The following is a 25,584-nucleotide window of genomic DNA, read 5'->3' on the forward strand; positions in this document are numbered from 1 at the left end:
ACGTGTGTGTGCGTGTGTTATAAATCCGTCCTTGTGTGCTGGAGAACTTCTGTGATTTCTAACATCGGATGAAGTCTCACTTTGGGCTGGGCAAAAAAATCTTACCGCAATATAGTTTTTTACATCATTCATTGTCAATATATATCACAATATAAATCAAATGGATACTTCTGTAAGGCCGGGTTATATGATTTTATCTTTAATATCTGGATATTTTGAGGCTAAATTCTAAGGCTAAAAATGATATATGAGATATAGAAATTATAATCTACTGTTTATAATCTGTATTACATGCTTTTAAAATACACTTGTTACCTTTCATTTTACATAACACCTGCTTTATTTATTAGTCTTATTCATGTTAAATGAAGGATATTTACATGTGTTAAGAACAATGGCATTGACTATAAACATGGTCAAATTCTGCTTACAGAATTAAACATATATATATATATATATATATATATACACATATATATATATATATATACATATATATATGTATATACACATATATACATATATATATGTATATATACATATATATATGTATATATACATATATATATATATATATATATATATATATATAGATATACATATTTTTATATATATATATTTATACATATATATATATATAAATATATATATATATATATATATATATATATATATATATATATATATATATAAATATATAAATATATTAATATTTTGCTCTGCCTTCACCTCACTCTTCAGCCTGCCATAGAACCAGGAGTCATTTACTGTATTACAGTCAATTTAACTTAAGTTTAAGACCTTAAAAATATGATATAATTATTTTTTAATAACTATCATTGTTTTGCTTTTGGTCTATCATATCAGGATTTGCCTCTCTAGACTCCTGTTGGATGATACCAGCTGTCAATCACAGCTTCAAACAATTAAGCCGGACACAGTGGACACTGTGTCCGGCTTAATTGTTTATTTTCCTCTAAAACATTTTTTCTTTTCTTTTCTTCATGCAGTGTGGTGTTGAACATATTTGCCATGCAAAGAAAAAGTCTGCTAAACGGCCCTGTTATATATTTATGCAATTATTATAACTGGTGCAGTAGCCAGTGCAAAATCTGTTTTTGTGTGTGTTTTTAGTAATTGTTGGTTTGGTGTGTTTGAGTGCTCATTGTTTATGGTAGAAAGTTTATACTGATACTGACATAATGGCATACAATACATATGGAACAGGGAACTACGTGGTTGCATAACAATTTATAATGGTGCTATTAGGTGACATGTATTTGTCTCTCTGTGTACAGGTAGCAAGAGAGTAGAGTTTAGATTAGATTTACATTAGATTCAACTTTGTTGTCATTGTGTAGAGTGCAATTATAGAGACAATGAAGGGCAGCTAGTGTCTAACCAGAAGTGCAATGTGAACAGTATAGACGGGCATTGCAGTATAAAAAGAATAGTGTCGTGTAGACATAGAACACGGTTAATTAAGTGGTATGGTGTACAGTAAGGCTATGTGCAGTGACATTAACGGTAAAATTATAAGAGCAGAATAAATATGGATATAGAGTATATGAACAATATAGACAGATGTGTGCAGTGTAGTAACAGTAACATTTTAAGAGTAGGAGAAATACTTTTATCAATGTGCGAATAACAGACAGACATTCCTGCAATTTTAGCCATTGCCACTGCAGACCTGCGTTTGCTGGCATGTTGTCGCAAAATCCGCTGACCCATTGTGATGCAAGCAAACTGCATTTAGCAGAATCCGCTGAATCGTTTTTAATTCAGGCACACATTCAGGCAGTGTTTATTGTTGAGGTCGGACATAATAAGCACCCACGCATCTTGCACTCGCATAAGTTTGAATGAATCCACACTGTGGCTGTGGCAAGCATCAGTGACTGAAAAAAGTTTGTGAGTTTGACTCCATCTATGGTGATGGTGACATGACGGGTGTAGTGGTTCATCACAGTAGCCACAACTGCCTTGGTAACTCTTAGTGACTATAGTTCTGTATTTAAAAACAACAATAACAAAATAATAACCACTCAAGTATTCCATCACATTAGCTGTTCCACTCCTCTTCACCTGCCATTTCTTTAGTCGGTATCAAGATGCTGTCAACAAATCTCACACACACAGACTTTTCTCTAAGGGCAGAATTTCTCCATGTCCTTGGGACTAAAATGTCAAGCAACAGAAAATGAGGGATCTGAAAGCAGCTTTGCCTACTTATAGGTCCCCCAGAGTCCCAAATGAGTATTAAATAAATGAAAAGTTGTTTGTGCATAATATGTCCCCTTTAAACAAAGTGTTATCCCTATTCTTAACTATAACCAGTTAATGCCTAGAACCTAATTTTAACCTAACTAGAATTCAAATCTTAGCACTAAATGTAAGCAAAGAAATTATATTCTGCTTCATTGCTATGAGGACTACTGGTCCTGACAAGGTCAGTGTTTATGACAGAAGAGGCATACAAGAACGTGCACACACACACACACTCGCACTCACACACACACACACGCATGCCTGTTGTCACAGGGACATAGATTTGAATTAATTTCCTAATACACACACACACACACCACCACTACACCTCATCCCTGTTCTGTCCGACTCTCTGTCATGGTCAATTAGATCTCTCATTTCCCGAGACGCCCACCTCGGTTCGAAAGCATCACTGTTATTTTTCTCTTCCTTATGCACATACACCCACCCACCCACGCACACACACACACACACACACACACACACACACACACACACACACACACGCCGCACACACACACACACACACACAGTATACCCCCATCCTCACTCTTGTCTCCTCCCTGCAGATTCTCTTGTCTCCTCTGATTTACTTCAATTACCAGCTCCCAATAAGCTTGTTTGCATTTTGAGTGCCTTTTCCCATATGTGACATCATCAGCTTAGCTGAAGAGAGAAAGAGAGAAAAAAAACAGAAAGAACGATTTCCCGCCAATGTGTTAATGATTTCAATCTTAGTCTTAGTCAATTAAACATTACAACACAGAAATTCTACCACTGCTTCCTTCAAAACCTCATCTCCTTGGTCATTTCTCAAAATAATGACGATTAGAAGATTTTTTTTTTGGCAGGGATTTCGCCACGAGCCAATTTTTATTTCCCTTTACAGCAGAAATATGGGCAAGTTGTAATTAGCCTTTGTCTGGCTTCCTACTGTTATTCATCCTGGGAGTTTGAGTCTGAACTCACGCTGAACAGGAGCTTTATTTTAATAAAGGCTCCGGCTGCTCGGAGCCACGAGTGCATGGGGTGAATAATACAGAGAGGAGAAGAGGATATTCAGTGAAAATTAAAGAATGTACATAATAGCCTGTGGCAGTGAATCCGTCTCTGTCAAGGCTAACCTTTACTCACTGAGCAGACTGAGCTGTGGATTGATTTTTGTCCTTTAAGAACTTGAATACACCTCACGGTGATACTTGGACACGTCATCAGTGATAAACCCATAGGGTGTTTCGGGTCTTTAATCATCCGACACCCTCACCTTGGGCGACCCAGCCAGGGGTGATCAGGTCCTGGCTTGTGTCCAAGTAGCTAACCACGGCCTCCACAGCCACCGAGAGGCCTTTTCTGCAGCATCAAGGATGTTCTTGGTGGCTTTCCTTAAAGGTGAATTAAGTAGGTTATAGTGCCATCTAGAGGAGAGGCTGAAATTTACAACAAAGAACTGCTGCTCTGCTCACCCCCTCCCTTCCCTGAGCGCTACGGTGTCCGCAGCTGGTCAAATGTCGTCATCGTCGTCTTTCTCCGTGTCAGCAGATGAGGTTCGTGAGGCGAGGGAGAGGGCGAGCTACCGCGGCCGTAGCAGACGAAGCGGAGAGAGTGGAGGCGGGACTTCACGCTTGATTTGTTCTCTCACGTTTGTCCTTACAGGCTCCGGTAGAAACATGGCGTCTTGCTGCTAACAATGGCTATGCAACCACGGCCCGAGGCCATGTTATTTTACATGACTTTTTGAAACACTACGAAAATGAAACAAAAACTTTTATACAGCGACTAGACAATGCAGGAGCACATAATATGTATAAAAAAGTGGATTTTGGGTTAAATAAACCCATAAATACTACACATTGTCCCTTTAATTGCAGTCCTCTAATTCCTAGGAGTTTGAACACTCGCCGTAGTGAGTGACCTGCAAAAACCTCTGCACCCCATTTCAACTGGTTGACGGCAGCGGGCTCTCCAGCCATTGATCCGACACTCTGAGCTCCCGAGTATTCGGGCCCTCTTACACTCATTGGCTTCATCAATCCGTTCCTCCCAGAGGACTGACATTTCCATGAGTTCCATGTGTTAACACCATGTCTGGGCGGAGTGAAGTGGTAGCAATGTTCACCGAGAAACACCGACATGAGATAAGACTTTAAAGCGGAACTAGACCAGAAGTTCCTATTATCGCTGTTTTTTTTGGTGTGTATCTGCGTCATTACCTTGTTTATGAAGCCCTGACGGTTCGAAACAAACAGTTCAGCCTTTGCTGAGAACGTTGTGTTTTATTGTAATCTCGGGGCTCAACGAGATCACTGAAAATCCCGTAATAGTTACGTAAGCAGTGGTTCTCCTGAACAACCGATCGTCCTGCTCCGGGCGGTAGTCTGGGCACATCCGGTTACGTACATTGAACTGCAGAAGAAGAATAACGTCCCTTGTGGAGGTGTTTCACGAGCAACAGTGTCTTCTGACTCTGGGTCTGACTCCGGTTTAAAGTCATAAAGGGACTGCGGCGGGGAGTCGTGAAGAAGCTATTTTTAAACACTGTTAAAACAATGTTTTGATAATGAGGAGCAGTGCATCCGCCGTTCCAGAGGGGGGCGCTGCGCTTCTGAGAACGGATGTGCTGGATAGTACTGGCCAATCACAAGACTCTGTCTTCTGGGGGTGAAAGTTCACTCTGAAATCTCGCAGCAGAAAAACACTGTCAGAAAAGAGGATTGCTATCGGCTAGTTTACAGCAACTAGGAGGTTTTTGACCATAAAAACAAGTTAATATATGTAAGTAGACCTCCATAACTAACATTTATGTGCAACAGGACCACTCTATGTGACCTTTAAAGTCGAGCATGTTGGAGCTTCAGATGATTGACATACATATATCTCTTTGGTTCTCTGTGTGTGTGTGTGTGTGCAGTCAGTGAGAGCTTTGTTTAAACGGTCAATTCACCTAATTAGCAAAGAATTGATAGACTTTGGTGAAGGAGCGTGGCCTACTTACAGTACAGAGCAACAGTAGTTTCAGTTTACAGTTGGAAAAGGCTATCTAATGGCAAGATAAATAATCATAATATATTGTAAACTGGGGAGTCACGTGTTGACTGGTTCTCTGCACTGGCTGAGCTGTGTGTGTCAGCACCTCATACAATATAACAGTAAATGATGTTAATGTGAATCACAGAGCACACGGATTCAAACTTAAAAACATAAGTTACATACAGTATAATGTAGTATGAACTGTGCATCTGGGCTGTCCTAATGAATGGACATCAGTGCAGTGTCCTTAAAAGTACAGCTGCGCTGACCTGTGTGTGTGTGTGTGTGCGCGTGTGCATGCGTGTGTGTCTGTCACTGTGTGTGTGTGTGCGTGTCTGTCACTGTGTGTGTTGGCTCCATGATAAACAGCCTCCATGACGTGTGGCTCATATGTCACGTTCAGGCTGCTCTCATTCCTATTAAGCTGGTAATTGGACTTGGATGACTTCAAGCATTACCTCATCGCAACACTCGTGTGTGTGTGTGTGTGTGTGTGTGTGTGTGTGTGTGTGTGTGTGTGTGTGTGTGTGTGTGTGTGTGTGTGTGTGTGTGTGTGTGTGTGTGTGTGTGTGTGTGTGTGCGTGTGCGCGCGCAACTCGATGACTCATACCTGCATAACCATCTGGAACCCCAAAATCATGTTTTTGCCTCATTTCCCCAGACCCCCACCCCAGTTTTGAAAAACATATTTAAGCGCTATTTATTATGTTCCTTAAACTAATCCTTTTATATATATGCGCACACATATATATATATATACACATATATATATATATATATACGTATATATACAGCCTCTTCTTATTATTCTGACGTCTTAGCAATGGCTTTCTTGCTGTAACTCGACCGTTCAAACCTGCAACTCCAAGTCTTCTCTTCACAGTTGAAACTGAACTTTCTTACTACGACCACTACGAAGCTGTTGTCCTGTGAGCCGTCTATCACACAAGCTACTACTATTGTACTTCCTGTTATTTCTTCTGTACTGTAAAGAGTTGTTGTTTTTTTTGAAAGGCACTCTATAATTGTAATTGTATTATTATTTTTTATTATTATTCGTTGTATTATTGTTATCATTATCATTACTATTATTAATAGTACTACTACTACTATTGTTATTATTATAATTATTAGGATTATTATGATTATCATTATTATAATAACAACATAGAGAGTGATTTCATGTGTATGGAACACTAAGATTGCAGTGAAACATTTGGATGTATGTTTACAGAATGTAATGAATAATACAGTCGGATAACAAAGCCTGAAATCGAAAGGGGAGGGAAAACACACACACGCGCGCACACACACACACACTCACTCACTCACTCACTCTCTCTCTGCCTATCACATATCACTGCCTATTCTCCTGAAAGTGAGACATAGAAAGGTCAAGGATATTGCTGCTGTCACTATTTTGTCTCCCGGTTGACGAGGGCTGGGGTTGAATGGTGGTTCATGCTAGAATAAGAGAGATGAGTCCCAGGAGAAAAGGGGGAAATGGAGAGAAAATGAAGTCCAGTGAGTGAAAGAGAGGTGAAAGATTTTTTTCTGTTTTGTTGCGGCCGGTATGGACTGAAGCAGACGCAACTGTCAGTCTGTCAGGTCATGATAAACCCCCAGAGAGCTGATGGACACTCGGTTTGTTAGGGACACACACACACACACACACACACACACACATTCTTGTACTTGCTGCATACTGAGGACTGGGTTGCTGACAAAGTGAGGACCAGCATTTCCACTTTATAAATCAACACAATTACAAATATCTACTTCATGAAAGACATCTATATAGAACTACTGGTTGCAGTACCATAAAATGTCTGCAGGTAGAGCCCCAGAGCAAAAAGGGCTGGAAAACTTTTCCGTTTTTTTTTTAATTTTTGGTCCAAAATTTAACAAAAACATCATACTATACTATGTCGTCCAAAATTTGAAAAAAAAAATTTGACCCAAACTTTTTGGTCCAAAATTTGACAAAAATGTCATACTATACAATGTCGTCTAAAATTTGAAAATAATTTTTTAGCAAATATTTGAAAAAAAAAATTGAGCCAAAATTAAAAAAAAAAAAAAAAAAAGACCCAAAATTTGAAGAAAAAAAATTGAAAAAAATATATATAAAAAAAAATTTTACCCAAAATTTGAAAAAAAATTTGACCCAAAATTTGAAAAAAATAAATTGACCCAACATTTTTTGCAACCTAAGGAAGTGATTTCAATGAAAACAAAGTGAGGACCGGCCAAAATGTCTTCACTCCGTAAAAATGACCTCACAAAACCCTCACTGGTCCTCAGTATGCTGCAAGTACAAGAACACACACACACACACACACACACACACACACACACACACACACACACACACACACACACACACACACACACACAGACAGGGTTCATCGGTCCACTATTCTCCAGAGGAGTTACCTTTGTGTGAGCAACCATGCTCGTCCAGTGGTTGTCACAGTCTTCACCTCACACTGCAGAAGGCACAAATATGATGAAGACCCCAAAGTCCAGTTAGTGTGTACATGTTACCGTGTACATGTTACCTTGTACATGTTAGTGCAGGGGTGGGCAATTATTTTCCCCAAGGGGCCACATGAGAAACATAAAATATTGTTGAGGGCCAATTAATTCTGTTCAATATTAATTTTATCTCTTCATAAAATGCGGCTTCACCTGTGTAACTAATATTCTGCTTCCAAAAGGGTTAGAAATAGAAGAAATAAAGCCAAGGGACTGCGAAATAACCAGCCAACAACAAGACACAGTTCCAATGCTGTTGCATTTTTTCATTCACATTTTTTACATTCACATTTTTACATTACGTACTTAGTGAAGTATTTATTTGATATTTTAGAACACTTTTAATAATAACTTTAATAATCCCTGTTCTTCAGAGATTTTACGGTCTTGTGTAGCGTCTCCACTCATCCAAGCTTGTTTGTCTCTCTTGTTTCAGCCCCGGGCGCTCGCCTATCTCCTTTGACCATGAGATTGTGATGATGAACCATGTGTACAAGGAAAGGTTCCCCAAGGTTTGTACTCACTCTCTCATACACACACACACACACACACACAGACACACACACACACACAAACCTTCCTGCGCACTACACGTGCACTATGGCTAAAGCAGATTTATAGAACGAGAGTTTTTGAACATTTCAAAAAGTGAAATTTGAAAACGGTAGACCCCAAACAAATGAAACTAAACATAATAACCAAAACCAACTTGTGTCACTTCATCCTGCTGCTCAAAAACATTGTTTAATCTTTTTAGTGTCAAGCGAGTGCAGGAAGTGTAGAGTTCACCTCACCTAAGGCAAATTATGGCATCAAAACAATACAGAGTTACAGATAGAAAAGTTAACATTTATTCATTCAAAATAAATAAAAACTTACGTACTGTACAAAAAAATAACTTGCATAAATAAAAGCTTAGGCTAGCTGCCTTTTTCTCCCTGAAGTTCCAAAATAAACTGTAGACAAATAACAAAAACAGTTTTTTTTGTGTGGTTTTTCAAAATAAAAACTTTTTTTTTTTTAACTTTTTGAAGATTTTTGAAGTTTATGAATAGATTCAGAATCGTGGATGATCAAAATCCAACCCCTAATATCCATCCTATACATGGTGGTCCCACAAACGTTCAGCTGACGTTTCTTACTTCCTGTTTTTCATCTCCTCTGACCAGCAGCACCATTAAGTTTGCATGAGCCGTCCTTTGACTGTTAGAACAGCACTTTTCTGCTCAGAAAAGATTGTTCAGTTGCTGTACTTTAACATTATAATATTGTCTGTGGATGTGCTTCATTTATTAATACAAACACCTACATTTGTCACAAGTCTTTTTTTAATAATTTCCTCCACTAAGGAGTTTCTGTTTCCTGTGTGGGTTGATCTGTATAGTGTGTCCTTCTTTTAGTTGTTCCCATTCCATTTTTCTAAGAATCTATCCACTGATGACCACAATACAATTTTCAAATTTTCAAGAAATTATGAGCAAACATTTGAAAATAAATACGATCCTTTTCAGCTGCAATTTAAATATAATATGGTTCGTTCCCTTTGAGCGAGTTCAGATGTGTACATGTGTATATATTTCAGCAAAATCTTAACATAACAGGGTGAATTGTATCATGCTTGTGTATGTAAGACCCAGAGAATCTTCATCTCATCATCATGTATAGATATTTGGTCACCTATGTCTCCCCATGTGTGTACCTGTGACTCACCCCCCCCCCCACCACCCCCCTCATAGGCGACGGCTCAAATGGAGGAGCGTCTGGCTGAGCTGCTCTCGTCCTCGGCCCCCGATAAGGTGTGCCCGCTGGCCGATGGGGTCCTGAGCTTCATTCACCATCAGCTGATAGAGCTGTCCAGAGACTGCCTGGAGAAAAGCAGAGAGGGCCTCATCACCTCCCGCTACTTCTACGAGCTCCAGGAGAGTCTGGAGAAGCTGCTGCAAGATGTAAGTTCACTGGCAAGAGTTTCTCCACTGCCCCGCATACAGTCATTGTCACTTTAAAAGTAAACGTGATTTAAAAGGACCCTTATAATGGTCTTTATTTTATTGTAAATAATGAGGGGAAAAAAGCTTTTCTCATTAAAATTGAGGTTAAAGAAAGAAAGATAAGTCCCACAATGGGGACGATGACGGTGTCACGTCAACAGACAGTAAAAGTAAACTATATATTACAATAGAGTAGACTCTACATTGAGCTTAATATTTACAGCGTAAACTAGGATTGCACTTGATATATTGCACAGTTTTGTCATTTATGTAGATGCCAAATACAGATAGTATTTATTTTTATTTTAGTCAAACATTTAAATGCTCCTGAGCTGTTCACTTAATAACTTGAAGGGTTTTTGTCATCTTTTCATGTTCTGACATATCATATGTCACAAAATCTATTCATCATTTTCTATAAACAGTAATCACATCATGCAATAGACTACAGTAAATAGATGTATCAGACACATAATATGAGTTGATTTGTGTCATCGCTGACCAAATAATAACACGTTTTCACATCTGTTGCATCATCAACTCTTGGTTTTCACCAGGAGGCAAATAATATGGAAGCAATATTTCGTTCATGTCTCCTGCTGTTTCTAGACAGAGTGCTGGAGAGGTTTATGCAAATTGGTGCTAATTATGAGAAAAAATTAAGGTGGAGTTCAGTTAGTTAATGATATGTATAAGTAATATAATCAAAGCAGGAGAGAATTAAATTGGTATGGATCAACTATTAATTAAATAATAACATCACTGCCACAGATATTTTTTTTTTTATCCTGCTATTACCAAACCCAATATTTTTATTATTTATTTATATTTAGAGTTATTTTCTAGAAACAAAGCATTGGCATCCATTCTGGACTTTAGATGAAGACATCATGACGACGGCACCTCCCCCGTCACGCTTTGTTTACCGAGGAATAACTCACGACTCCGTGGCTCTCCGTCATCCGCTCGTCATCGTTACGACCGTCAGCGCCGCGTGATGTCATATAAGAAGGCACACAAAGTCCACATGGTCACTAAAAATGAATACATTTAAAACCTCCAGAAGAGCTCACACACTCCTTCACACTCACTCACTCACTGCTGCCATATTATGTGTGTCACCAACAAAGGGCTCCCGCTTGCCAGTTGTACCTCAGCATGATGGTAGCGCTGCGGACAATGTTAGTATCTCTACACACGTGAATATAGAATGTATTTACACGTGTGTGTGTGTGTGTATGTGTGTCAGTGGTGACATCTCTATTAGCTCAGTTTTGTGGTGCCTGGGGGCCGACATGATGGCTCCCACTGGCCTCTTATTGACCTTCCGTTCAAATGGGCCTCTCTCGCTCGCTCTCTCTCTCACACACACACACACACACACACACACACGTGTGCGCACACACACACACATATCCTCCTGGATTTTAATTTCACACTCCAGCAGTCACCAGCGGCTGACGGATGACTCTCCCAGACGAGCAGGAGGGGTAAAAGAGGTGCAGTTGGAGTATTTTGGAGCGAGGCGGGACTTCAAGAGGATTCCTTTCTCCCGATTGGCCGATCGGGGGGCTTGCGGAAAGGGGAGGTGTGTGTGTATGCGGGAAGTCTGTTCGAAATGCCTTTGGAGTGTTATGAGCAAGTTGGCTTGAGCACATGTGGAGGAGCTTCAGATGCAGCAGCTGCAATGCAGACGTGGACGATGACATCACCAATTAGGTTAGGGTTAGTGTTAGCCAGTGTTGTTTTTGGAGCCGGCAACTGAGTGAGCAGCAGGTGGAGCAGACCGAGAGAGGAAGAGGGGGAAGATGAGGCCATGATCTGGTGGATGGAGGCGTGAGAGCATCTCACACCCCACACGCGTCGTTGTTTACGGACGTCGTTTTGTCGTTTCTTTCCCGTCTGCGTTGGCGTTTCAGAGGAGACATGTCGCGCATCTCGTGGCAGAGGAGGCTGGAGGAGGAGGAGGTGGAGGAGGTGCTGAGGAGGAGCAAGTGGACGGTGTTCACTCACAGCTGGGAGGAGGCAGAGGCTGACGCGTTCTTTGCAGTTGAGTTCATTTTTGTTTTGAGTCTTATCGACACGATGACGACGGAGCTTCTTGAGGACAGATGTTTTGCTCACACTAACTCACTCAAATCTCTCTGCTCTTGGTGGCTAACTTCCTGTGACACACTCAGAAAGGGCTTGCAATTATGATTGCATTGTATTTATAGGGTTCACGGAGTAATTCATTCATTATTAAGCCCACCGCTGTAGGTTTCTCCCGTCTGTAGCTTGTTAATAATTCAGAATTTGTAAGTCAATAAGGCCATTGATGGTGATATGAACACCATATTGATGAGTAAACAACTGATCATTTAAGTAACAACATACCTTTTTAGATTAAATTGAAATATACTTCATAACGTGTGTGTATTTAGGAGGGCAGTTCATTTAATTCCAGACCAATACTTGTTTATTACAGAATGATTTTTATTACATGTTTGTCATTGTAAATATACAGTGACTCATGCTCAGGTGCTTTACTTTAGTCCTAGCTCTTCTTAGCCCTATATTGCAATGATTTAACTTTGTGACACCTCTCTTAACACTATGAGAATATGAATATATAATATAGTTTCACTAATTACAGAAATGAACCATTAGTGAAGATGGAAATGGAAAAATCCAAGTAGAATAATGTGTTGTCTGTGAAGGTTCTCAGTCACCCAGGTTCTTGTCAGGAGTTAGCTGTAGCCAGCTGTACCTGCTTTAGTTACACTGAAAATGTCATCTTCACTCCTCCAGCTATCCAGGTATTTAGCCTCTGTTGCACTTGTATTATTATTATTTTACAATGACACGTCCTTGGGTTGTAGTCGGTGTGTTTACTGCTGAGAGAGTGGATGGCACTTGTTACGGTTTCACTCATTTAGGGGAACTCTTCATCATGCGGACAGTGATCTACGTTGCTCTATTGTGTGTTGATTATAAGGTAATTTCAACCAAAGTTGAAAAGGAATCAATTTCATAGTGAAGCTTCCAAGTTTGTGATATTAATAAAAGGTTTCACTCGCCCTTGTTCTGTGTCAGCTCATCTACGTCTGTTGTTCACTTTTTTCCCTCTACTTTTTTCTCTTAACCTTTATTTTTCATCACATCACTCCTTCAGGTCTCGACACGTCGCAGTCCCTTGGCTTTGCCCGGCTTTCTTATACATGTTTTTATTCATTCTTTCTTCTCCTCGTGTCATGACCCCATTACAGAAGTTGCAGGAGGCCGACACACCTCTACCTCCTTCTGTCCTCCTCTGCTCCCGCTCTTGTCTTTTATCTCTCCTCCACCTTTACCCCCCTCTCCTGTGCCTTATTTCACCTCTTCCTCGCGTCCTCTCTCTCATCCATCCCCGTCACGGGCCCTTAGTGACCTGCCCAGTGGTCACTATGGCAACCTGCATGCAGGCCCTCCTCTGCCGGAACCCCAGGGAGACCTGGTTAGACTCCTGGAGGTTACCTGAAGGCAGAGTGGAGGACAGAGTGCCAACTCAGCTCTGCTGATCTGACATCAGATATTGATCGTTCACCTCACTGGGCCTACGAAGGTTCAGCCACAGCGGCAAACATCTGCTTGTAATTGGCTTTCTGCTGGACTGAGGTGGAAACATCACCTGAGTGGAGAAAATGATGAGCTCAGTGGATGACATCACCTCCATCGCTCAACCCATTTATCTTGTCTGTATTTTTTTTTTTTTTTTTTACTGAAAAATTTCAGAATTAATACAATACAGACACAAGTTGATGTGGTTCATTTTAAACTACTAAATTCCTGATTTATTTAGCAGGGTCACCATGACCCAGACATCAATAAGTGAATGCAAGTAAATCTGAATTAGCACAAGTACAGAAAACAAATACACAAATTTAGTTTTTTGTACATTTTACAACTTATTATTAATATTCATACAAGTATTCATGACACTTATATTGCTTCCGATATTTTATAGTTGAAAAACTAACTTAAATAATGATAAATGCAAATTCCACAACATAATATATATTATGTAACTACCAACACAGTCAAATGTTTTAAACCCATTATAGCTCAATATTATGTTCAGTACACTGTAAATACACACAAAATATGACCTGTATTACATTACATTACTTTCATTTCAGATAATGCTTTCTTTCTTTCTTTCTTTCTTTCTTTTTAACGTTAAATGAAGGATATTTACGTGTTTAAATATGGTCGAAATTCTGCTATACCACAAATAATTATTAACAAGTTATTTTCAAGTATCTTTTTAAGTGATAAATCGAATATTTAATGAATACTATTTAGTGTATTTCACTCATTTATTCAACATGAGAACAGCCAAAAAAAAAAAATCACTCAGACTTTATGATGATTTGAAAAATATCCAAAATCTGTGACGATTTGGGATATTTTTCAATATTTTTCCTCAGGCTCAGTATAAAATCATAATCATATAGTGCTTGATCAGCTTAAATGTGTAAGCAAATGTTATGTTTACAATATGTTGGTGGTGTTGAGTATTGACATAGAAACAATCTCTTTGTATACACACACACACACACACACCCTGGACGTGTGGAGTGAATATACAGTCTGCCTCACATACTCTGACTGGTTAATTAGCTGCTGCACAGTTGGAGCCCATTCTTCAGCTGTCCATTACTCACCGATCACTGGCCTGTACACTCGGCACACACACACACACACACACACACACACGCATGTACATATACACACCTTAATACATATTTAGTGTGCACATACAGTACATCGACTCCCCTCCGACTTCCATCACAGTTATAAATAATTCAGGTTTGGGGTTGTGGCCCCAGGGCCCCCACACGCGCGTCTGTCAGCGCAGCTCCGTTAGACAAACAACACGGAGTACAACCACGCTTTGTTTATGAAGTACCACCTACACTCTGTTACACACATGAGAAGAACGCACGCACATTTATAACATTAGAAACCGGACATACATTCATAAACACATACACACGAGACACATCAACCCCCTGAGAATGAAGTATGTTTTGCAGTGGGTGGTTTGTAATGTTTCCAGCTTCTTCTACTACTACTTCTACTACTACACACACACACACTTCACTTTAGCCCATTCTTTCCGGCCGCTCAGTGTTTGCTCCTGATGCATTTCCACTCAGTTCCAGTGGATCTCTGGATAAATTGCCGTGCCTCCACACTGACAGATATTTCACGGTGGATCACGGGGGGGGAGCGAGGCCCGGAGGTGGTCCAGATTTAAATTACCACTCAAGTGTCGCAGAAGGACGAAGGACTCCACCATCATTTTTGTCCTCAAACCGCTGGTCCCGCTGTCTGTGAAGGACAAACACAACATGCAATACAGTCTTTATATGCATGAAAATATTGAGGGGGCTGACCTTTTCTTACAATGTTATGGAGCCAAAAACACAGTGATAAAGAAAAAAAATAAGAGGACTGAAAGCTCGGTCTGATCGGAATGGAAACTTACGTTAAAATCTGAAAATGTAAAAGTATTTAAAGTAGGATATACTAATATAAAACATTCACTGGTGGAATTTGAAATGCTCAAATGGTTTATTTAAGGGGGGGGGGGGGTGCTAACCCTTGTTCCAATAGAAGGGACGTTCACGACACAGCTTCAAGGTCACATACAATGGACGATGAATTATTTAATATGTAATTAAAATGAATAATGAATACATATTATAATTAATACAAGGACTCAGTCGTCTCTAAAGCAGCGTAAACCCTCGTTAACTTTTGTCTGGACAGATTTATCCACAGTGTTAGCTCACCTTCCTCCTGTCTGTCTGTCTGTCTGTCTGTCTGTCTGTCTGTCTGTCTGTCTGTCTGTCTGTGCAGGCTCACGAGCGCTCGGAGAGCATGGAGGTTACCTTCGTCACTCAACTCGTCAAGAAGCTGATGATCATCATCGCCCGACCTGCACGTCTGCTGGAGTGTCTGGTCAGAAAAACTAATTTTATTATTATCTTCTATTCACAAACTGGACGATGTCCCTGTGTTCAAATGATCAAACGTGTGTGTGCACCTTTAAACTACCGTTGAATCGTTTTTCAATCTCTTGTCAAACGGACGCATTTGTTTCATGCAGGACAGATGGTCAGGGAGACTCTCTCCATCTATGAAAGTCCTGCTTTGTTTTGTCTCTAAAGCCCTTTATTTTCATTAGGGTCTCTTTGCAGCATGTAAAGTTGCTGTCGGTGCTCGAGTAGCAGCGAGTGTATGCTGCAGGAGAACAGCCAATAGGAGTCCCTGCTCTCTTTGTAAAGTGTCATGTGATTGGTCAAGGTCTCCCACGATGAACAGATATTGCAGAGGCTGTATCACTTGGATGTATTGATCAATGCAAAAAAAAAACCTACTGTACCTTTAACCGCAGTTTAAGTCTTTTCATCTTGCCCCATTATGTACGTCTACATTTAATTTGAATTCAGGAACCAATGACTAAATTGTTAAATAATGTGTGGATTATGCAAGAGCGTGTAAAGCAAGTGAGCTCCACCATATGTAAATTCAGGTATGTTGATGATAATAATTTATTTTTTTTATCGTTAATGGATCTATAAATGCAAGGAATGATGATTGTGTGTCAGTGACTTAGGAGGCAGCTGGACCCAAAATGCACAAGACCGGAGACACGATGGAAGATTTAAGAGTCTTTATTTAACCCCCTTTCATCCTCTCAGAATGAAATAACAAAAAGCGTAGTACTAGAAGACTACGTAAGACTAGATCAGGGGTGTCAAACTCAAATACAGAGTGGGCCAAAATTTTAAACTGAACAAAGCCGCGGGCCAAGGTTGAACAAATTAACCTTTTAATAGGGACCCAAACAAATTTTGCATTGAATATTGAACAAGCAAGGCTTATATAACTTTATAGTGACATGCAAAAATCGAGTTTCAAATAATAATAATAATAATTAAAAAATATCAATGGCATATCAAATAAAATTTAAATAAAAAATGTAATGCCTCTTTTCTATTTGCAGCCTTCTGAGGTAAATATCAACATTAACTTTTTCCACAAGCTAATAAATTTGAAAATACCGCTATACTGACCATCAAAGTCGCCAAATCGCCGGCTAAACTCAGCGCGATTGCCGCTGTATAATACCGGCGGGCCAGCTCTAATGTTAATTTGATATTGCCTCAAGGGCCAAATGAAATTACACGGCGGGCCAAGTTTGGCCCGCGGGCCAGAGTTTGACACCCATGGACTAGATCATCAAAAATGAAGAAACAAACGTAAATTCCTAAACGACAAAAATACGGGAATTCTTCTAAAGCAACCTGAAAGGGTTCTGCACTCATAAGTCATGTGGAACAAAAGAAAATGAATACAACTGACAAAACCAGTTTGTGTATTCAGTTTCAGTATTTTCTGGAAAGTAACAGAAGTCAAGTGAGTGAGTGAGTGAGTGATATACAACTCTCACTGGTGTAATGTGAACCACAGTTTGAGAACCCAGGATCTCATGTTATATAGTAACATAAAATCCATCGCTTCACTCAATCTAGAGTGACCATTTGACCTAATCTCCACATCGCATGTTTTTGGACTGTGGGAGGAAGCTGGAGAACCCAGAGAAAACCCACGCACACACGGAGAGAGAACATATATGAACTCCGTGCAGGAAGGCCCGTGTTCAAACCAGGGCTTGACCCAGGTCTTCTTGCTACAAAGGCAAGAGTGCTAACCACTATACCAACCATGTGGTCATAACTTCTGATTATTACAAAGGAAAAAAACTGTCCAAAAACCAATCAACGGATAAGAAAATACTGTTCAAGCCATGAAACAAATGTATTTTGGAAAATGTCCAGTCCTGGTTTCCTTAATGTCTGGTTATTACTAGTTACGCAGCACTTTTGAATCACACTTCTGTACATTGGTGAAAATTAGAATGTGCTTGAAACTGGAATAGCTTTTTCATTTTTCTCCAGCTTGACTTCACGCATGGTTAATAAACTATTTATAATCAGCTTAATGTACATGCAGACACACACACAAGTGCATTAATGGCTCTTGGGTGCTGGGGGCAGGGTTTTATTCCACGGTGCACTCATGGTGTTCTGTCAGTTTGAGTGAAGATGGTGAAAATCTGAGGTCAAAACAGGTGAAACCAATGCAGCGAGAAGTGAGTCCAGGCAGCAGAAAGTGAAGAGAAACTAGAAAAACAAATGAGTGTAAAAAAGACACACACACGGTTAACTGGAGGAACAGTGGAGGGTGAGGGTGGAGGACGGGGGAGGGAGGTGCCCGGGTACTTGTATCAGTAGTTTTGACTGATCACATGCAGCTGAATCTGTGGCACCGCACACACGATGGGTTTTTTACAATTGGAAGCACACAGATAGAAGAAGGGGCAGGGGGTTAAATGTATGTGTGTGAGTGTGTGAGGCCATCATTTTTCTGCCATGTCTCCACTGTTGTTGTTGTTGTTGTTGTTGTTGTTGTTGTGCACCACAAAAGGCAAACAGGATTTTCCTTTTGCTTCCTTTTTGTTCTTATACTGACAAGTAGCTCGCTCTGCTTTAGACATGGATGGTCACGCTCAGTGAAAACATGGCTGACAGTCAGAAGGGACACAAGGACAGTCATTTTAGCCACTTAACAAAAAGAATCAACACTTGCTGTAGTCTACAGTAAATAGTTTGTATTCGTATAGCGCTTTACTAGTGTTGATGACACTGCAGTTTTGTCACTCACCCATGCACACACACGCTTTCATACAGCACACATCTACGTGCAGCACATTTTCTATCACTTTATCTTTCATACCCATTCGCACGCTGCCGACGCAGCTGTCAGGAGCAACGTGGGGGTTAAGTGTCTCGCGCCTGTTACGTCCCCTATCCAAAAGCATCAGGGAAGCAACACAACAACCCAATAGATATGCAGGTCAACGTGGTGTGGAATTAAATTAAAGCTTTATTTTCCAACAATTCGTCAAAAAGGTTCAACGAAGGTTTGTGAAACAGAAAATGCTGGGAGAAATGGGCCGAAGTGGTAGAGTGCCAAATCATTGAAATCAAAAGAACACAACAAGGCCTGACTACTCCTAACTTACAACACACAAAATCGAAAAAACAAAGGCCTAACTTAATTATCTACAAAGAGTCTTTAGCAAAAAATACATGTGTGTTTAACAGAAATATACCTACGTGATGTAAAAATGTAGGGTACCCAACTTACAACCTACTTGTACTTGTGGCATACTAAGGACCAGTGAGGGTTTTTAACACACAAAGTGAGGTCATTTTTATGAAGTGAGGACATTTTTGATGTCCTCACTTTGTTTTCGTTGAAATCACTTCCTTAGGTTGTAAACACTATATATACTATACTATATATGTTTTAAAGAGAGATCCTCAATTGGGTACAAAAACCCATCTTCCAGCCCGAGTGGATTCACACACTTTTAGCTCTGGGGCGCCACCTGTAAACATGTTATAGTACTGCACTAGGGATGTGAATCTATGGGTGGCTCACGATTCAATTCCAATTCTTAGAGTCACGATTTGATTCAAAATCGATTCTCGATTCAACCGATTCGTTTCATACAATTCTCGATTCAAACGATTCTCGATTCAAAAATTCATACAATGCATAGTGTGTTAAGGCAAATTTTGGCATCAAAACAATACAGTTTGTATAAGATAATGTGATAATATGATCACACAAAGGCAAACTTAAGACAAAAGTTATTTCCTCCTCCTGAAAAAAGAGGATTTCCTGCAAATCTGTGTGATTCTTTCTTCAGAAGAGACTCATGTTTTTTACACAATCTTTTCAAAGACCTGATACTTATGCTAATGTGGTGCTAATGGGACAAGAGTTTTTCTTTACTTTTGAAGCCCAAACCAAAGTTCCTCATCTTGAGGCAGGTTGCAGCTGATGATCTGAGAGTTTGTTTGGATTGAATATGATGACTTTATTTTCTTTCAAAAGCTTACCTCTGTTTTTCTTCAGTATGGCCCTAGGTGTATTTTGGGCAACTTAAAGATTGTGGGTTCGATTCCTGGCTCCTCTAGTCTACATGCTAATGTGTCCTTGGTCAAGACGTTGTATACTATGTGAATACTATATGTACTGTTGTATTCACATTTCATTACTGAATGTTCACAATCAACTATATGACTAGTTTGTTCAGAATCAGCTGTTTATCACAGATTGTCTGATGTGATTTTCTTCTCGTACACTGCAGCACAGTACATTAAAAGCTGTCTTTGAGACGGCACAGAGTGCAGGGCAGAATGTATGTACAATACATATAAACAGCTGGGTCTGAAATGTGCTTCTACTGTTTCAAATACCAGCAACCACCACTGTTCTTAAGACATCATAGAATTAAAGCAGGTCTAGATTTTGTTTTAAGAAAAAATGTTCCTGGCATCCAATTTTCAAGCCTCCATGTATGAACCCTTATTCTGAACATAAATATATATGTATACTGTTCTCTGTAAACCATCCATCATCATTTCATTTGCTGTGTCTGAAATCTGCAGGAGTTCGATCCTGAGGAGTTCTACCACTTGTTGGAAGCAGCAGAGGGCCAGGCCAAGGAGGGCCAGGGCATCAAGTCCGACATCCCCAGATACATTATCAGCCAGCTGGGCCTCACCAGGGACCCCCTGGAGGGTATAACATCTTTTCCACCACCTCCACTGTAGCTTGTTTAAAGTTGCAGTGATGTTTCGGTTTCTGGTGCTGCTTGGTGATTGATGGACTTTTTGTTTGTGTTCTTGTAGAAATGGCCCAGCTGAGCAGTTACGATAGTGGTAACCCAGAGACCCCAGAGACCGACGAGTCTGTGGACGTGAGTACATGAACACAAACTGTGCCTGCAAGTAATACTGTGATAAGGTAACTTAACGTCTGACAGAACAAAGTAACTGATTCACAGTTCGTAGTTTATTTAAAATATCAGAAAGTCTTTTAGAATGGAATAGGATAGGATAGAATACTTATTGTCATTGCACTGGGGAACAGTACAATGAAACCAGATAATTTAAAAACAAATAAAAGATTAAATTCTACGGAGCCTCCGAAGTGACATGAGAAAAAAAAATTTCAAAGTCGAGATCTCGACTTTCCCAAAGAAATATGAAAAAAAAAAAAAAAAAAGTTTTTTCGAGTTTCCAAAAAATTGTGAAAAAAATAAAAATAAAATGAAAAAATAATAAAAAAAAATATTTTTCATCATTTTTTGGAGTTTCCCAAAAAAAGGAAATATTTCTCATGTCACTTCGTGGGCTCCGTAAAATTCAATAATTGCAAGAAAAAAAAAAAGTTTTTCCATTCCCTCACTGAACATTCTCTCTTTTGCTGTGTGTGTTTCAGAGTGGAGGAACCACTGTCCCAGCAGCTCCACCACAGACTAAAACCAAAACACCCAAAGAGGAAGACTTTGAAAACATCAAGCTCATCAGTAAAGGAGCCTATGGGTACAACAACATACACTTTATCCTCTTTCTCTAAATGAATGGATACCAGCCACCGTTTTAAACAATACCCTCTCAGTACTATTAATTAGAATTTTCCGAATAATTAAGTGTAGAAAAAGTTGTCTACATCTATGAAGTAATGTGTCATATCCTGTGTTTTGGTCTGTGTCGCAGTGCCGTATTTCTGGTGCGTCACAAGAAGACCCGTCAGCGCTTCGCCATGAAGAAGATCAACAAGCAGAATCTGATCCTGAGGAACCAAATCCAGCAGGCTTTTGTCGAGAGAGACATCCTGACGTTTGCCGAGAACCCGTTTGTTGTCTCCATGTTCTGTTCTTTTGAGACCAGGAGGCACCTCTGTATGGTGATGGAGTATGTGGAGGGTAAGATATTTATCATCAATCATTTGTCGTGTTTTTTTTGAAGTCCTGTGTTGTCTAATGTTGTGGCTATATTGTTCATAGGTGGAGACTGTGCCACACTGCTGAAGAATATTGGAGCCTTGCCGGTGGATATGGCTCGTTTGTACTTTGCAGAGACCGTTTTAGCATTGGAGTATTTGCACAACTATGGTATTGTACACAGAGACCTCAAACCTGACAAGTAAGACACACATACAGTCATTTTCTTCTTCATATTCTCAGCACATTTGGAGGATTTTGAGTCTTAAACCTTCCTGTCTTCTCCTGCAGTCTTCTCATCACCTCCATGGGACACATAAAGCTTACTGACTTTGGTCTGTCAAAGATCGGTTTGATGAGTTTGACTACGAACTTGTACGAAGGACACATAGAGAAAGACACCAGGGAATTCCTCGATAAACAGGTGATGCCCTTTTTTGTTCTGGTGTTTATGTCTGAAAAACGTTAAAGCATATTTATTAAAGCGGAACTAGACCGGAAGTTCCTATTATCGCTGTTTTTTTTGGTGTGTATCTGCGTCATTACCTTGTTTATGAAGCCCTGACGGTTCGAAACAAACAGTTTAGCCATTGCTGAGAACGTTGTGTTTTATTGTAATCTCGGGGCTCAACGAGATCACTGAAAATCCCGTAATAGTTACGTAAGCAGCGGTTCTCCTGAACAACCGATCGTCCTGCTCCGGGCGGTAGTCCGGACACATCCGGTTACGTACATTGAACCGCAGAAGAAGAATAACGTCCGTTGTGGAGGTGTTTCACGAGCAACAGTGTCTTCTGACTCTGGGTCTGACTCCGGTTTAAAGTCATAAAGGGACTGCGGCGGGGAGTCGTGACGAAGCTATTTTTAAACACTGTTAAAACAATGTTTTGATAATGAGGAGCAGTGCATCCGCCGTTCCAGAGGGGGGCGCTGCGCTTCTGAGAACGGATGTGCTGGATAGTACTGGCCAATCACAAGACTCTGTCTCCTGGGGGTGAAAGTTCACTCTGAAACATCGCGGCTGAAAAACACCGTCAGAAAAGAGGATTTCTATCGGCTAGTTTACAGAAACTAGGAGGTTTTTGACCATAAAAACAAGTTAATATATGTAAGTAGACCTCCATAACTAACATTTATGTGCAACAGGACCACTCTATGTGACCTTTAAGCATGCATGACCACCTCACATCCGTCTTCCTGGGCACCTGTGGGCTGAGCACATGGCTGTCCTTGGAATCGGTAGCCTCGGTTCTCTCCTCTCCGTGGGGCTGCTGGGTCCCGATAGGCCGACTGCAGGGACATTGACGTAGTCGCCAGACAGCACGGGTTTAAATTAAGGTATTTAATGAACTTGCGTACTTGCCTCTTCAGGTGTGTGGTACTCCGGAATACATTGCTCCAGAGGTGATTCTGCGTCAGGGCTACGGGAAGCCTGTGGACTGGTGGGCGATGGGCGTCATCCTGTATGAGTTCCTGGTGGGCTGCGCTCCTTTCTTTGGAGACACACCAGAGGAACTGTTCAGTCAGGTCATCAGTGGTGAGTCGATCCCGTGGCGCATAGAAAGTTAACTCAGAAACACATATGAACACTGTAACAGAACCAACACACAAGAGACAAGCAACCATTCACTTTCACATTCGGTCAATTCATTGTGTGCAATTGTAGCTGGTATAGCTCAGTGGTATATTCTACAGACCTTGGTGTGGAGGGTTGGGGTTCAAAGCCCACTCTGGGCAGCTAATACCCAGTGTGGGCCCTTAGGCCAAGGCCCTTAATGCTGCTTGCCTTTCTCAGTTATGAGAATTGATCAATGTAAGTCACTTTGGATAAAAGTGTCAGCTAAATGACATGTAATGTAAAAGTAGCATGCTTGTTTTTTGACTGTAAGAGGAAACTGGACAACCAGGAGAAAAGAGGCAAACTCTATCAGATGAAGGCCGTATGTCTGGCCTTTTTTGCTGTGAGGCAATAGTGCTACTCCGCCGCCTGGCCCTACTTGTTTTATTACGATTTTCAAAGTCTTTCCATTGTTTATGAATACAGTTTGGTGCCATCTGGTCGCATGTCCGAGTGCAATATTCCAAACACCACAACAATAAAGAGTCTTTTGTATCATGCAGTCTTTTGCTGTGTTTCCGTCATGGTACGGTTCAGTTTGGAATGGCACAGTGTGGTTTCGACTGGGGCCTCATGTATAAAAGAGTGCACAGCTTTCATATTTTTCAGAATTTGAAAAAAATTCTCAGATTTATAAAACCGTGCATACGCCGAGTCCTGCACACCTTCTTCAGTCTAGTCTTCAGGACTTCTATCAGCAGCTGGTAGGAGTGACTTGACTTGAGTGAGCAGTTGAGGTGCCATCCTATTTAAGGGTTTAAAAAGGATTTTAAAATCACTCTTAAAATGCACTGGTAACCAGTGGAGCGAGGACAGTATTTGGGTGATAGGTTATAATTTATACACATACCAGTAAGAAATCATGTATTATCAAGTAGCCTTTCATTTTTATTAGAAACCCAAGTTGGTGAACGCTTGTTTTTAGGATTAAGGCATTGATTTTACATCACAGCACACAGTAGTTCCATTGCTGCTTACTTAATGACCTCAGTGTGTGTAATTCTTCATTCAGATGTCCCTAAGATACACCAGTCTACCAATTTCAGCAGGGGAGCAACAGCCGCTGTGTCCTCACAAATCAAAACTTTTCTCTATGGATTTTTTTGGTGCATGAACTTCCAGACGCAAAAGGTTCTCTAATGACAATATTTAATTAGTTGAGCCTCGTATTCCCACTGGCAGCCAGCCTTCGTTACTCGGCATGAACAGTGTCGACTATATGTATGTGCCTCATACAACTAGGCTGAAAAAAACTACCTCTTTAAAACTGTACCAGAAGAGAACTGCAGCTTTGTATTTACACTGTACATGAGACACAGAAACATGTGTTTGTGTTAGATGAAATTATCTGGCCAGAGGAAGATGAAGCTCTGCCTCAGGAGGCCCAGGACCTCATCTCCAAACTGCTGAGGCAAAATCCACTGGAGAGACTGGGCACAGGTAACAAGCACGCACGCACGCACACACACGCACGCACGCACGCACACACACACACACACACACACACACACATATTCTTGTACTTGCTGCATACTGAGGACCAGCATTTCCACTTTATAAAACAACACAATTACAAATATCTACTTCATGAACGACATCTACAAAGAACTACTGGTTCGAGTACCATAAAATGTCTGCAGGTGGAGCCCCAGAGCAGAAAGGGCTGGATTTTTAATTATTTTTTTGGTCCAAAATTTGACAAAAACGTCATACTATACTATGTCGACCAACATTTAAAAAAAAAATTTGACAAAAAAATTTTGGTCCAAAATTTGACAAAAACGTCATACTATACTATGTTAAAAAAAAATGTGACCAAAAAATTTTGGTCCAAAATTTGACAAAACCATCATACTATACTGTTGTCCAAAATTAGAAAAAATCTTTGACAAAAAAAATTGTGTCCAAAATTTGACAAAAAAGTCATACTTTACTATGTCGACCAAAATTTGAAAAAATCTTTGACAAAAAAATTTTTGTCCAAAATTTTACAAAAACGTCATACTTTACTATGTCGACCAAAATTAAAAAAAAAAATGTGACCAAAAAATTTTGGTCCAAAATTTGACAAAACCATCATACTATACTGTTGTCCAAAATTTGAAAAAATCTTTGACAAAAAAAATTTTGTCCAAAATTTGACAAAAAAGTCATACTATGTCGACCAAAATTTAAAAAAAAAAATGTGACCAAAAAAGTTTGGTCCAAAATTTGACAAAAAAGTCATACTTTACTATGTCGACCAA

At 40.1% G+C, this 25,584-nt stretch overlaps 1 protein-coding gene across 2 annotated transcripts in view; it reads left to right on the forward strand.

The window, feature by feature from the left end:
* The window catches only part of mast2 (microtubule associated serine/threonine kinase 2), a 264,070-nt gene that overhangs the window by 42,148 nt on the left and 196,338 nt on the right, over positions 1-25,584 (forward strand). For both annotated transcript variants that reach the window (XM_083887689.1, XM_083887688.1), the window contains 11 exons: positions 8,273-8,348; positions 9,573-9,782; positions 15,711-15,812; positions 20,381-20,513; positions 20,624-20,691; positions 21,216-21,319; positions 21,494-21,702; positions 21,784-21,922; positions 22,012-22,144; positions 23,092-23,257; positions 24,677-24,778. In XM_083887689.1, the coding sequence (XP_083743815.1) occupies positions 8,273-8,348; positions 9,573-9,782; positions 15,711-15,812; positions 20,381-20,513; positions 20,624-20,691; positions 21,216-21,319; positions 21,494-21,702; positions 21,784-21,922; positions 22,012-22,144; positions 23,092-23,257; positions 24,677-24,778 (1,442 nt within the window). The remainder of the gene's footprint in view (positions 1-8,272; positions 8,349-9,572; positions 9,783-15,710; positions 15,813-20,380; positions 20,514-20,623; positions 20,692-21,215; positions 21,320-21,493; positions 21,703-21,783; positions 21,923-22,011; positions 22,145-23,091; positions 23,258-24,676; positions 24,779-25,584) is intronic.

The sequence above is a fragment of the Microchirus variegatus genome, assembly GCF_963457635.1.
Source record: "Microchirus variegatus genome assembly, chromosome: 4".
Lineage (NCBI taxonomy): Eukaryota > Metazoa > Chordata > Actinopteri > Pleuronectiformes > Soleidae > Microchirus > Microchirus variegatus.